The following is a 14,843-nucleotide window of genomic DNA, read 5'->3' on the forward strand; positions in this document are numbered from 1 at the left end:
TTGTAATTCCGGATTTGATGGCTGTCAAAGTAGCAGAGTTAGAAATGTGCAATTCTGTTTTTTCACCTCAACTTCTAGCAGTTGGAAAACAGAAGCCCTGTTTTTAATCCTGAACAGTGCATGACTGTCAGTGTACTAAGTCATGGGTTCTCTTTGGTTGCCAGAATCTCTGCCTTTGGTAAGTTTCCTTTTCTGTGAAGTACTAGTGACAAGCGGGGTATAGCCCATTTCTCAGGGCCAGGTTGCAATGTCAAAGCTCTTTCAGGGAGCAAAGGTGATGAAATATGGACTCAATGGCAGGGATAAATTTATATCAGGTCCCTGATTGAAGTCCTGCTCTATCCTTGACTCTATGTCTCCGGAGGGAAGATTAAACCTCCACATGCCTTGGTTTCCCTGTTCATACAGGACAAGGGCAATAAATAAGTCCAATTCTCTGTGCCTCCCTACAAAGTACACTGGGCAAAGGTGTTGTAGAAAGGCAAGGTTTTACCGCCATTAAATATCATGAGGCCATTGAAATCACTCAGATGTCTGGCACCATGTAAACTGCTGATGTAACCAAGAAAGCTGTCCCTTCTTGAATTCAGGGAGTCCCAAGAAGAGAGCACTGGTTCTCAGTGTTTGCCCTGAAAGTAGATGCCACCTCTAGCCTTTCCTGCCCCCTTTTTATATAAATATATGATGCTGACTCTAAAAGTTGTCATAAAACCAACAATGGCATAAAATATCCAATTGAAATCAACATGACATCATATATTCCAGTTAGTCTCCCCCTCCCCCACGGTGGAGGGTGAGTGTGGAGCCTCATAGGAACATAAAGGGGCTCCTCTTGTGAGTGATGGGATCTCGGACCCCTCCACTTCACAGCTGGCCATGGAGATTAATAGGACATTTGATGCTCCAATGATAAACACGCTTCTCTTAAGGGCCCAGAAGCTTTTAGATTAGACTCCTGAGACCCTGGCGACACTGGTGTGTCCAAAGACAGGACATAGGTCTGTGTCTGGAATGTCAGTATATACCAACACATGCAATAGACAAGTTTCACATGTGACACCGTGTTCATATATTGTCAGCTTGTCTTAAATAACAGAAATGGTGCCTGCATACATCTGGACTCATGAAACATACGTGATTCATTACACCTCCATCTGGAGATTCTTATGGTTAAATAGGTTACCGAGGATTTTTTGTGTATATGTGCAGGATAACACTCTCGTTAGTTTTGTCACAGCTCTAGTGTGGGCAACTCACATTTGCATGTGAGTTCTCATGAACAGAACATATTATATAAACTTAATTATCATACAGGTCAAAAAATTTTCACTAGAACCCAAAATCACATTCAAGATAAGCTACATTTGTAAACATAACAGTTAATTTGTCAATTTTGCTATAACATTTGGTCATATAATCTAAAGCTCTCGGTATAAAAGGGAGCACACATTAGACACTGAATACATTTAAGTTGATGACCCTCATATGCAGCCCAAGAAATATGTCTCAGAAGAAGGACCTACACACGGTAAGAAAAGTAAGTGAAGTGTTTTCATTGTTACTCAAACGGCAGAAAAAAATGTAACTCATAGAAAGTCAGGCAATCAACTCCCTCTGGAAGTCTAGATTGCCCCTCCTACTTTTAAAACTTGAATCACGTTTTCCTTAAATTTAAAAATTACTGAGTAGTCAGTATACAAACCAGAAAAAGTCACTTGAATTAGATGCTGCTCCCCTTTATAAGATGCAGCAGGTTCGCTGATCTATCATGAGAGCAGTCTGTGATGCTCTTTGCCTTATTGATTTAAGATTACATCTTAACCTAAAACGTCTAAGTAGACATCCACAGCTCATGGAGGGGCCTGCCATGATGCAAATGGATTTCGGGTGTTTCTGAGACCCCTCCATGTGTGGATACAGGCACTGCCCCCACATGCATGAGCCCCCCACATCCCAAGTATGACCAGATTTGTATTAACGACAGTCATTCCCCCAAACTGTATTAGTCACTCCAGAGAAGGGCAAATCTCTGTTATTGTTTTACAGCATCTTCTCTGCCAGGCACTACCGTAAAGTAAGCATGTTTTCAGAAAATTAACAGGGCCACCATCCATAACGTTAAAAAAAACAAACAAACAAAACTGAATGATAGCAAGGTATTTGAAACAACCACAAAACAACAGAGGGGACTGTAATCAACCAGGTGCATCATTTAAACCCTCAAAGCATCACAGCTCCTTCCGTCTTTATCACCTCCTTTGAAGACACTGTCACCCAGAAAAGGACAGGGAATTTGCAACCCTGCTGCACTAATGGATTTGTTTCACCAGAGAGGAAAACAGGTTTTACAGCCCAAAGCTCTTCTCAGCAAGCACCCGCATCTTCCATCCTCTTTCCAGAGGGCAATCCCTACCCCAATCTTTTATCTTTCATCTCTAACAGCTCCCACCTCCATGCACAGCCGACCAGAATTTGCTTCAAATCTCTTATCATTATCTGTTAAGAATAAAACTGCATATACTATAGATTTCTCTAGTCCCTGGAATTTGAATTTTTTTTTAGGAAAACATGACTTCCACAAGGGATGCTATGTACAATGAAAAGAAGCCTCTCCTTTTCTTCGGAGCAATTGCCCGAATGAAAAGCAAACAGCCCGCCACGTTGCTTACCCTCTCCACACTGCGTCTTCTCAGAGATCCATACGGAATTTTCAGTAGGAGTCTCTGGGATCTATTTGGAGCCACTGCAGCTTGAACCACCATGGTGTAGAGCCGTGGGTGAGTGTGTCTGCGTGAGTGTGAGTGTGTGTGTGTATCTGTTCCCAGCAAAGAGAGAGATGGAGGAGTCCTCAAAACTAAGTTATGGTCTCCTGGAGGTTTCCCAAATATCAAATAACTGAAAGAGGTTTTTTTTTTTTTCTTTCGACCGTATGAGTCAAGATGTGGTGTGTCTGGAGGTGGGGGATGGGGAAGAAAAAAAAAGAGCCCAAGTTCTGCAACTTCAGCGCACCGCCCGCAGCTCAGCCCCACTCCCTCCTTGCCGGCCCCTGCCTGTCAGTCCCTCGGTGAGACTGCACGTCCCAGGAGTGGGCCAGTGAGTGACGCTTCTGGGGGGAGTGATCCTGAAATGTCAACTTTGCTTCCCGCGGCTCCAGACGGTAACCAGGTCAGTTGTCTAATGGAAACCCTATCAGACGTATTATTCACTCTGTCACGTGACTCCAAAGCCCCTCGGCCGTACAGTAGGTCACATGCTCACCTTAAAAAGACTATTTGGAATATCACTATCTGGTGCAGAGATTAATGTGCAATTCTGCATTCTGATTTCACTCTCTTCTGGACACAGGGAAAATATTTGAAGGGCAGTGGCATAACACAGTGGGGACTTGAGGGGGAGTCCCTCTTTGTAGTCATAAATTATACGGATGACCCTGAGCGTCAGACGTGCATATTTTTTTCTTCCTGCTTTCCAATAGATAGAAAACAAATGTAGGCATACAGTTAATTATATATGTGAATGGCATCCACAAAGAGGAAGTCTGAGGGAAGAAAGGAGAAAATGTTTGTATCACATGGTTCAGATGAATCAAATCAAATACACCAGACAGACTCCCATTTGGCATCTCCTCATTTAAATGTTTGTGTTACAGAGCATTGATTTTTATGTGTGCCAGTAAACATGAAAAAATTATGTTTGATTTTACAAGGCTCTGAAAAGGACTATCTACGCTCAGACTCACCCATCACATTTGTATATTCTTCTATAATCAGATGGTGTAATTCTACATCAGACAAGCTTCTCAGACCGAGGGCACACATGCTCTAAAAATTTAAGTGTTCTGTACTATTTTGTTTCTGACATATTGTTCACTTATGAGACTGCCCTCATCTCTACGCCTCCCTAAACCTGCTTATTTCAATAGCAGACAAAATTACTCAACAGGAAAAACAAGTAAGGGGCTTCTAGGATTGGAGGTATTTTAGGTTTTTTTCTTTTTAACTTATTTTTGCCTCTGCTGCTCTCTCTGTTGTGGGGTTTTATGAAAGGGATGCCATTTCCTTTGTAAAAATCCCGGGCTTTTGGGTGTTTGCCTAATATCACTCTTATGTTTTGGGAACCAGCTTTTATTTATTCTCTACAGACCCGTTTATTGAAAACGATGGAAAAGAAAGTTCTGTTTATTCTAAGACTCTGATGGGAAGTGGGGGTGGGGTGCAGAGGGGAAAAAAGTGGAATTTTACACTGCTTGAAAATGAATCCGGAAAAAGACTCTTAGAAAGGGGGTGCTCCTGGGGGTGAGGGTGGGGGAATGGAGACGTGGGTCTGGTCACCCAACTCAGACACACATTAAGAGGCAGTTAAAGAAAGCATCAAGTTGATGTGGGAAATTCCAAATATACAACAATCGGGCTTTGTTCGTAATGGGTTCCATATGTGCTGTTGGAGAGTTAGTGAGAGGGTGAGAGGGAAGGGGCGGGGGTAGACGGGGTGGGGGGAGATGGAAAGTTCTCCAGCATGACCTGCACAGAGTCTTTGGCGAGGTGGTTTAGGCTAACTCTTCTTCCTCTTTCTCATTTCCTTTCTGCACTGCCTGGTGGAAATGCATCTGGAAAGCTACCCAGTAACCTGGCCAAATCAAGCCTCTCTTTCCTTGTTGATTCCGCAGTGGTTTTGAACAAAGGAGAGGCACATTTTCAAAACCCTGATCTGGCCAGAGCCCTGGATTTCTGTTCGCAAGTGCAGCTTGAGAGGGGGGCCGTGGATCAGATCAACAGAGAAGTCACCGTCTCTTCCTAACCCGGGCCAGGGCAAAGCCCCTGGGAGCTGGATTTATTTATATTTGACGAAATGCAACTTCCTGTTTCCCAGGGGTATTAATGAAGGTTTCGATGCAGAGCTCGTCTTTGCGGCATAGTTCAGAACGTAAGAGACACTTTGATGAACTAAGTGCAAATAAAACAAAAACATATGCCTTTGATTAAAGTTAAAATACATATAGAAGAGAATGTTAATGGAAACATAAAAAATAACCTTTGGCCAGACTCCCACACATTTGAGCCCCACACATTCTACCCCTCTCCCCTAGGGGTAGGGTGTGGGGCAGGATCATTTCTCATATCAGCACTGGCGCTTCCTCCCAGCTAATAGAGAATCCTCCCCAATCCCCACAGAGTAGGAGGTCTGAACCTCAAACCTCAGAGAGGTTTGAAGGCTCTTAAAGTTCAACTTGTTCAAAATTATCTTTCTGACGGTCTTACTCTAGGTGTTCGAGATTTACATGTTTTAACTAATTATTGAATCTAATGTACTTATTTTCAGAAGACTATTATTGTTACACTGTTACAATACAAATATGTTTCTTGGGAGTGGATATAACCCGTACCTTAGCAGATATGACCACTTTAGAGAGGTGAGGGTGACTGATATTTAGTGAATGTTCGGCCATTGCCAGGCAACATGATAGAAGGTCATCAATGACTTGTCTCCATGGCAGAATTAAGTTTCATTATCTCAGTGGTAAAGAATCCACCTGCTGATGGAAGAGACGCAAGGGACTTGGATTTAACCCCTGGGTAGGTCGGGAAGATCCCCTGGAGAAGGAAATGGCTACCCATTTCCCAGTATTCTTGCCTGGGAAGTCCCATGGACAGAGGAGCCTGGCAGGCTACAGTCTATGAGACTGCAGAGAGTCAGACATGACTGAGCATACACAAACATCCATGTTTTACAGTTGATGAAATTAGGGCCCAGAGAGGGTTAATAAGTTGACCGAGGTAGCACAGCTAGAACTGTCAGAGCTAAGATGAAAACCAAAGTCAGTTTGGCTGATTTCAGGGCCTGACTTGGTCCCTTGTACTCTCACCTACCGCAGAGGACTTTATCCGATTATAGCACTTTGGAAATCCAAAAAAGAGATGTATCCACAGTGCCCAGCAGAGGAATGGGAAGACCACTGTCTTTGAAAAAGAGAGAATGTTCATACAGGAAATGGCGTTAGACGGAGCAGTGCTAGTGTCCCTGGAACCCCTGCTTTGATGTCCCTTGGAGCTAAGCCTTTGAAATGGGGTACAGCTGGCTACCCCACCCCCATCAGTAGATTCAACCAACCTGGAGACAGGTTTTGACCCACAGTTGGTGGAACTTATGAATGTGGCATTCACAGATACTGGGATTGGTCCAGGAACCAATCCCCTGCTGATACCATCAAGCGGCTGTATTACTTAGAGCATGTCTTTGCCGGGGTGGTGGACGATAGGGTTCCCTTTGCCTCCAGGGAGCAGCAGCCTAATGCGCAGGGGACAGACCGGGAGGATCCTGCCCCATCAGGGTATCAGTGAGCCCTGCTGGGAGATGGTGTGGAGATGACAGACCTCCATTCTCAAGTCCCTGAAACTGCTGCTTCTGATGCCTCTGGGAGCACAGCACCCGCTCTAGGCTGCTGGCGCTTTTTAATTGTTCATTCTGAATATTTTCTTCCCATGTCAGTGAGAAGTATTCACATTCAAACTCTGGAATGCAAATGCATGGGAATCAATCAAGCGATATTTCAGGAAAATCAATGGTCTTGACAAACCAAAGAAGTAAGATGTATCCAATCAAATGGGAGTTCATGGTCAGGGATAGCAGGGGGAGAGAAAGAGGGGGTCAGGGAATGATGGCCTGTTGGGGGGAAAGCATTTCCTAACAGCACAGCTAGTGGGAGGTAGGAGGGAAGGTCACCTGGGGTGATGTGTGTGCCTGGGTGCGATGCTGACTTCCAAGTCAGGCCACTGACCATGAGGGCACCTGTGTGGCAGCCATGGGAGGGTGCCACAAGTGATTCCTGGGAGAACACTGGGCACAGAATGGGGACTGATGTCTGTACCCTTCTGCCTAGAGTGAGCCTGACACACTAGAACCAAGTGCTTATCCCCCTTCCTGGCCCAGGGCCTGCAGTTACCATTGTGAGGCCAATCCTTTTTGGCCCTCGGCAGGGGCATGGCAACCCACTCCAGTACTCTTGCCTGGAAAATCCCATGGACAGAGGAGCCTGGTAGGCTGCAGTCCATGGGGTTGCTAGGAGTCAACACGACTGAGTGACTTCACTTTCACTTTTCACTTTCATGCATTGGAGAAGGAAATGGCAACCCACTCCAGTATTCTTGCCTGGAGGATCCCAGGGACGGGGGAGCCTGGTGGGCTGCCGTCTATGGGGTCGCACAGAGTCGGACATGACTGAAGTGACTTAGCAGCAGCAGCAGGGGCCAGTCTCACCACTGACTGTAACTTACTGGCACTCAGTCAGTTCATTTGCACAGCATGATTTTGTTCATTTGGCAAAACACAAAGAGAAGGGGTTATAGGATGGCGAGTGTCTGAGAGAGGTGACTGAGGGCATGCTGTGGTAGAGGGGAGGGGTCAGAGGGCAGCCTGAGATCACTGTAAATCTGGGGTTGGGGCAGAAGGTGGTGAGCTAAGAAGTGTCAGAAAGGTGAGCTGAAGTGCCCTTCTAGAAAGAAGGACAGAGTCCATCTGAGAAACGTCAGCCCTGGCCTTTTTGGCCACTTGCATCCTTTTGCTGGTGAAAGGTGGACTATGACTCATACTGGGGAAATAGGACAGCAGAAAGTAGACAGTTGAGACCCTTCTCCCAACAGCCATCTCAAGCCATTATTTCTTGTCGGTTGAGGAGGATGTGAAAGGGCTCTTGCTAAGTTTTATCTGTGGTTTCAAGGCAGCAGGAGCCACTTTCTTCCAACCCCCCTCAAGGGTTTGTGAGGGAGGTTCTGAAGCCCTCAGTTGACCTTCCCTTCAGGCTGTCCGGGCAGGAAGATGAGAGAGAAGGGGGCGCCACTTGTCCCTCACCTCAGACCTGGGGAAGGGACTGGCTGTGGGGTGCCCACAGGGAAGGTGACCAGGAAAGGGGATCGCTGCTGGAAGCAAAAGGAAGGAGGTCACTCCCATCCCACAGCCTTGGCTCATCCCAGGTGCTTAGCGTGTTGTGTGAAGGAAGGCAGATGGAGGCTGGGGGCAAAGAGAGGGATTTTATGTGACCACCTGGGAGAGAGTTAGATTTTGTGATCTACAGTAAAAAAGTATCCCTTTGAGGGCTTCGCTTTGAGGGCTCAGTGGTAAAGAATCTGCCTGCCAGCACAGGAGACACGGGTTCAATCCCAATCAGGGGGGATCCCAAGTGCCATGAAGCAACGGGTACCGCAACTGCTAAGTCTGCACTCTAGAGCCCAGGAGCTGTAGCTTCTGAAGCCTGCGTGCCCTGGAGCCCCTGTCCCACAAGAGAAGCCACCTCCACGAAAAGCTTGCACACTCTTGCTGCAACTAGAGAAAAGCCCGTGCAGTGGTGAAGACCCAGCACAGCCATAAATAAACAAATACAATTATTAAAAAATAAATAAGTATATACATTTGGTCTTAGTCTCCTTTCCTGGCACAAAACTCTTAACACTCTTGGAATTTTCTAAGCAGTGAGAGTGATAGAGGTACTTTTGTTATGTTCATAAGGTGAAGTTTGGAAAGTCCCTAGGACACCGAAGAATGGGGCTGGTCACCTGAGGAACCCAGCCTGTGACTGGTGGGCTGCAAATTTCAGCCCTACTCCCTGACTTCTGGGGAGAGGGGAGGGGCTGGAGGTTGAATCAGTCACCAAGGGCTGATGATGCAATTAATCCTGACCATGTAATGAGGCATCCATAGAATCCCAGTAGTCTGGGGTTTGGAGAGTTTCCGGTTGGAGACATGCGGGAGATGGGTGCACTCATAGTTTGTCCCATGCTTCTCTTCCATCTGACTGTTCCTGAGTTGTATCCTTTAATAATCAATTGGTCACCTAGTAACTCAAATGTTTCTGAGTTCTGTAAGCTGCTCTAGCAAATGAACCAAACTCCCAAAGAAGGTCTGATTTACAGCCATCTGGTCATAACAACCTGGACTTGCAATTAGTGTCTGAAATTGGGGGTGGGGCAGGCTTGTAGGGCTGAGCCCTCAACGCGTGGGAAATGATGCTGTCTCCAGGTAGACTAGGACCTGCCTCGTGTTAGAGAATCACTGATGGCAGAACCGCCTCCCGTCCGCCTTCCCCACACGCTGGCATTGGGTTCGGGAAAGTTAAGAGCTATCACTTGTGCCTGGGAACTGCAGTGAGAAATCCCTAGCAGTGGGTAAGGTGGGGGTGGGGAGGTAGGCAGGAACTTCAAGCAATGCACAGGCGTCCTGTGAGGACAAGTTCAGTTCAGTTCAGTTCAGTCGCTCAGTCGTGTCCGACTCTGCGACCCCATGAATCGCAGCACGCCAGGCCTCCCTGTCCATCACCATCTCCCGGAGTTCACTCGGACTCATGTCCATCAAGTCAGCTATGCCATCCAGCCATCTCAGCCTGGGTCCCCTTCTCCTCCTGCCCCCAATCCCTCCCAGCATCAGAGTCTTTTCCAATGAGTCAACTCTTCGCATGAGGTGGCCAAAGTACTGGAGCTTCAGCTTTAGCATCATTCCTTCCAAAGAAATCCCAGGGTTGATCTCCTTCAGAATGGACTGGTTGGATCTCCTTGCAGTCCAAGGGACCCTCAAGAGTCTTCTCCAACACCACAGTTCAAAAGCATCAATTCTTTGGCGCTCAGCCTTCTTCACAGTCCAACCCTCACATCCATACATGACTACTGGAAAAACCACAGCCTTGACTAGACAGACCTTAGTCGGCAAAGTAATGTCTCTGCTTTTGAATATGCTATCTAGGTTGGTCATAACTTTTCTTCCAAGGAGTAAGCATCTTTTAATTTCATGGCTGCAGTCACCATCTGCAGTGATTTTGGAGCCCAAACAAACAAAGTCTGACACTGTTTCTACTGTTTCCCCATCTATTTCCCATGGACAAGACTGGGTTTAAACCCGTCTGACCCAGAGAGAGACTGTCTTGATTTGACCTCTCCTACCTTCCCCATGTCCAGCATCATCAGGCTCCGACTCTTGAATGAAGTGTGGAGTTTTTAACGACTGTCATGTAAAATGGATGAGAGAATCGATCAGCTGAGATGGACCCAAACACAAGAAGACAACGCATTCCTAACCAGTTTGGAAAATTCCTCCAGCAGGAGGGAGGGAAGCACTGTCTTTCTTCAACATTCCAACACCTTTTCCATCAGCTCCTAACTCAGCTAACTTGGGTAATTCTTGTCACATCATATTAGAGTAAGCTGTGACTGAGGCTATGCAAACAGAAATACTGCCGACAATTGTAATTTTCTGTTTGAAAAGTGGCTGGAATTTAGGCCAAACATGAAACCCAATATCCCAAAGAACAGAACCAAGATGTGGAGCAACACTGGTGTCCCTGGACCTCATGTGCCCAGAGCCTGTGGGATTATCTACAGGTCCCCGTACAGGAGTTTTGGTTTCTCTTGGTTGGAACTAAGGTTTGCCCAGGTGCTAGGCATAGTAGTCATTACCCAACTTTAGACAGACCTTCCCTCCTCCTATGGCATTTGGAAGAAGCAGTAGGTAGGATGGTAGCTAGCTTGACTAAGCAGATGAGTTTCTCCTTCCCTTCTTTCCCCTACCCCTTTTCCTCTCTTTCTGTTTCAAGCATCTTTTATTTAGTTGGGCTCTGTCCTGGGCTTCATGGAACAGATTTTTTCCATGACCATCCAGGCAAGGAAAAGAAGTATAACCCAAATCCTTCAGTTTGACTCCCACTCATCCTTGCTGGGAAAGGTTTGGTGGACGAAGATGAATCTATTATTTGCTTCTGAGGTGACAATGACATTGTCTGTGCTCTGCTTGTATTTCATACCAAGCTCCACACTAACCTTACCCTTGTCTAAACCAATGTTTTCTATTTCAGGAACTCTTCTAAAGCTTTTTTTTTCTTTTTTAATACAGTCCTTCCCTTAATTCTCACAACATCTTATCAAATAGGTACTCTTGTTTTCCCTGGATGAAGAAACTAAGGTAGGGAGAAGTGGAGTCACCTGTCTGGGGTCCCCTGTAAGTGGCCTCACAGGTCATGAACTGTTCCACTCTCCTAGGTGTGCCTAGAATTGAAGACAGAAGAAACCTTTTGCTTATTGAAAGAGTTTTCTTTTGTCCCTAAAACTCAGTTCCTGTCCTTGAGGGTCTCTGGGGAAGTGAAAGAACAATGACCTTATACCTGACCTGGCACCTGGAAGGTTACTGAACACCTACCCATCAGGAGAAAGTGAAATCATGTTTGTGAAAGGTTTTTGTAAATCACACACACACACTCTCTCTCTCTCTCTCTCACTCTCTCTCTCTGTTTTCCTGTTGCTCCTGTCACCACAACAGCCTTCCTGGGCCTCACCATCTACTTCTCTCCCTCTTCATACAATATCCTGCTATGATGGCCACATTTCATCCATCCGAATTCCCTAAAGGTCATCCAGCTAAGCCCCACTTTTTTTGGTGGGATAAAGAGATTTTGAGAACTCCCTCTTGAGGATGTTTCATTTGGGTAGAGAATTAATTAGTCCAGAGTAAGACCCTCTGTCTCCATCAATTCAAAGACACACATCCCATCACAAAAGAAAAGATCTCAGTCTTCCAGGACAGTGAAGAAAACGTAGCATTTTGCTGATGAAAACCTTGCTTACTAACCAAGCATCCCAGAATCTCATTCAATCTTTATGATAGTGATCAAGGGGAAGAGAATGTCAAGTGGAAGGCATTAATGGCTTATGTGGAGGATTAGTGCATATTCTGTCTTAGGAACTCTTGCTTCATGGACATCAAACAAAGGACTCATCAGCTTGCTGGCAGGATTATTTCAACCAGTCACCAGGGAAAGAGGGAACAAGCAGAGCTCCTGGATTGCAAGCAGCTGATGGATCTTATTCCTCCACAGGAAAGTTCTTCACATGGAACCTGGGTATGATTTGCTCCCTGCCTCCTCATCAGAGCTGCACTTGCCCTTCCCAGCATGAGGCTAAGTCAGGCAATCAATGGCTGCAGCCTGGGATGATGGCTCTTCTGTGTGGCAATAATGGCTTAGTGTATATGCTGTTAGGAGTGATGTCACGGCCAGGTCCTGAGGAATCAATAAGGTTGCCAGGATGCCTGAGTGATTAAGAAGTCAATAAGCTGACCTGTGTGGGACTGGTCATGTAGATTGGCTTTCAAGGCCATTTTGCAAAGCCCTTTTTCATGTGCTATCGGTTGTGGATAGATTTTGATAACTAGCATTGATTTGCTATATTTATGAAGTGCTGTTTGTACTGGTTAAACTGTGTAATTGCACCTAGAATGGACAGATAAATAATGTCCTTATCTGTGGTATTGACCACCCAGGATTAGCTGAATATATATGTAGTATACTTCCAAACAGTCAATGGAGGTTGACTTTTGATTTATTTTTTAGCTGTCAAATTTCAGTTAAGCATTGGGTGGTAAATGACCCACTCTTAAATCTGCTGCCAATTTCCATGCTTCCTTTTCCCAGAAGGAAAATTTTAACATGCAATTTTTTGCAATAGGAGAAAGGTTCATCTTGGTTTAAGTGATATCTTTGGTACTGCAAAAAGGGATGGTTTTCTCTTGGGCCATCAGCTTGCTTTCTTTCCTGTGCCCAGGAGTGTGTCACTCCCAAGGGTAAGTGCCCGTTTACCCAGGGGTCTCTGTAATAAGCCACATTGTCTGTATTTGCCCTAGAAGAGGAAAAAAAAAATTGAATCGATTAGCAAGTTGGGTGATACATTTTAGGAATGTGGCTTGAGTGTGCCTTCGAGGGCTCCTGTAAGTCAAAATGCCAAATGTTTTCTCAATATCAAATCATGGCCAAAATGGGAAAAATAATTTCAGTGGGCAAACCCTTAGATTTCAATGAGGATGAGTAGGGGATTTTATTACTGTCTGCTTGCATATCCCATTCTATTTGAATTTTAAATCCCTATAGCATGAACACAGATAATAGATTGTTGTGAAACTTGAATGAGACGGTGAATTACATGTGTGAAAACAAGGTGGTCACAAATGACAATGAGACCATATTCTGACTTTAATGGTATAGAAGAATATATTTTAGATCTTATTCGATTTGCAAGAAAGAGTCATTAAAAGTTGTTTTTGAAAGGAGTGATACTAGCTTCCTGAATATTTTTAACTTGAGGAATAAAGGATGAAGGGTAGAATGGAAAGTCAAGGTGCGTAGAGACAAGGAGAGCAGTTACAATGTCAACACAATTGTCCAAATGAGTAATGATTAACTCTAGAACTAGAATGGTGGAGAAAGGTTGAATACATGATGTTGGCAAGTTATAAATGCTGGAAGGAAGAATAGTGTTCCTCTCTACTGAGGGGCTAGAGGAAGAAAGGTCCCATAAGTTCAGACAAGTACACAGGAGACAGGGGAAATTTGGAGAGATGATAAGCATAGCTCTGAATGTATAGAATTTTTGGTGCAAGAACGTTTTGACCTGAAACTAAAGAGGGACGTCAAGCTTGGAAATGTAGGTCTGAATTTCAACAGCAGACACATAACCACTAGACAAGTTATTAGTCAAGTGTGAGGGAAGACATTCAAGAACACAAAAATTTACTTCTTATGCACTTTTTCTTAGGAGCTTACTGGAAGATGATCTGCAGGAAAAGAAAGTTAAACCTACAAAGTGGAGAACCTCAGTTCCAAGAAAAGGAGCATGAATCACAGGACAGGTGCAAAGGGATTCCCAGAAAAATGGTGAAGAAAAGGGAGCCTCAAGAAGACAATCATTTAGGAGACTTAGAGAGCTAGTTCAGTTGGTGTAGGAGGATGGAGGGATCTAGGAAGGGTGCCTCAAAAGAAAAGGAAAAAGAATAGGTTGAGTGGCAAATAATGAATTTGCCAAATTGAGAGGAGAGACACAGCTCTATTGAAGATCTTAGAGAAAAATACTTGATGGGCATAATAGAATATTAAGTGAGTGAATAATTAAGTAAGGCAACTATTAATTCCTGGAAAAACATAAAGTTGGAAAATCCAGGCTATGTAATGATACTGTACAATAGTTTTCAGCTGTAAACAATACCTTGATAGTCATAATAAAAGTGAATTTTGATTTAAACTGTGATATAGATACTTTGAGAAAATAGGAAAGGAGATGTGTGAGCCTGTAGGGATGTGGAGTAACAACTGAAGTAAATTTTAAGCCTCATCTCTCAGGGTGGCAGCATAAAATGCCAAAAATTGAGTGATTAAGAAATCACAGTATACACAGATGATCGAGAAATCTGGCATTAACTACCAGAAGCAACAGTTGAAAGAAAATGTCCATGGTGCCCCTGGGGAGAGGGACTCAGAGATGAAAAGAAGTGGAAATGGAGCCTGCTGTTTGTGTTTATAAATCCTCCAGTATTCTTCAACTTAAAAATGCTATGAAAATTGCCATGCACATGTATAATTTTGATAAAAATGAGAAACTGTCAAGAGAGGGAGCAATGTTCAAGATAATTTGAGCCAGATAAGGCCTGGGGGTAGTGAGTGGTAATTAGAAGGGCATTCATGGCCCTGAGAAGGCGTGCGTGGAACGCTGACAGCAGATGCTGGCTGTGGAAGCAGAGCCGGATTGCCAGACCTCTTTCTGAATGGACAGATTTGGGTCCAGATACTGGGGTTATTTAATTCAACGAGTAAATGTTTCAGGAGACCTGCTTCATTTCCTCTGGTGTCTTTTCTTTCATTGTCTGTTACTGGGTTCTCTATCCATGAATATGCTATTGAAATGGCTGTTGAAAATGGCTGATAGCTTAAAATGCCTAGCTTTTAAGCTACACCTAGGAAAGAAGCACCATACATCTTTTGAAACAAGATGAGGATAGACAGACAAAAGGAAAAAGACAAATACATCAGCAAAGGCACTGCCATC

General features: G+C 44.6%; 1 protein-coding gene across 1 annotated transcript in view; it reads right to left on the reverse strand.

Annotated features, from left to right (window-relative positions):
* Positions 1 to 2,762, reverse strand: part of FRMD4A (FERM domain containing 4A) — a 367,797-nt gene extending 365,035 nt beyond the window's left edge. The window contains exon 1 of the mRNA XM_068987915.1: positions 2,670 to 2,762. Within this exon, the coding sequence (XP_068844016.1) occupies positions 2,670 to 2,762 (93 nt within the window). The remainder of the gene's footprint in view (positions 1 to 2,669) is intronic.
* Positions 2,763 to 14,843: the final 12,081 nt, after the last annotated feature.

The sequence above is a fragment of the Capricornis sumatraensis genome, chromosome 15, assembly GCF_032405125.1.
Source record: "Capricornis sumatraensis isolate serow.1 chromosome 15, serow.2, whole genome shotgun sequence".
In the NCBI taxonomy this organism is placed as follows: Eukaryota; Metazoa; Chordata; class Mammalia; order Artiodactyla; family Bovidae; genus Capricornis; species Capricornis sumatraensis.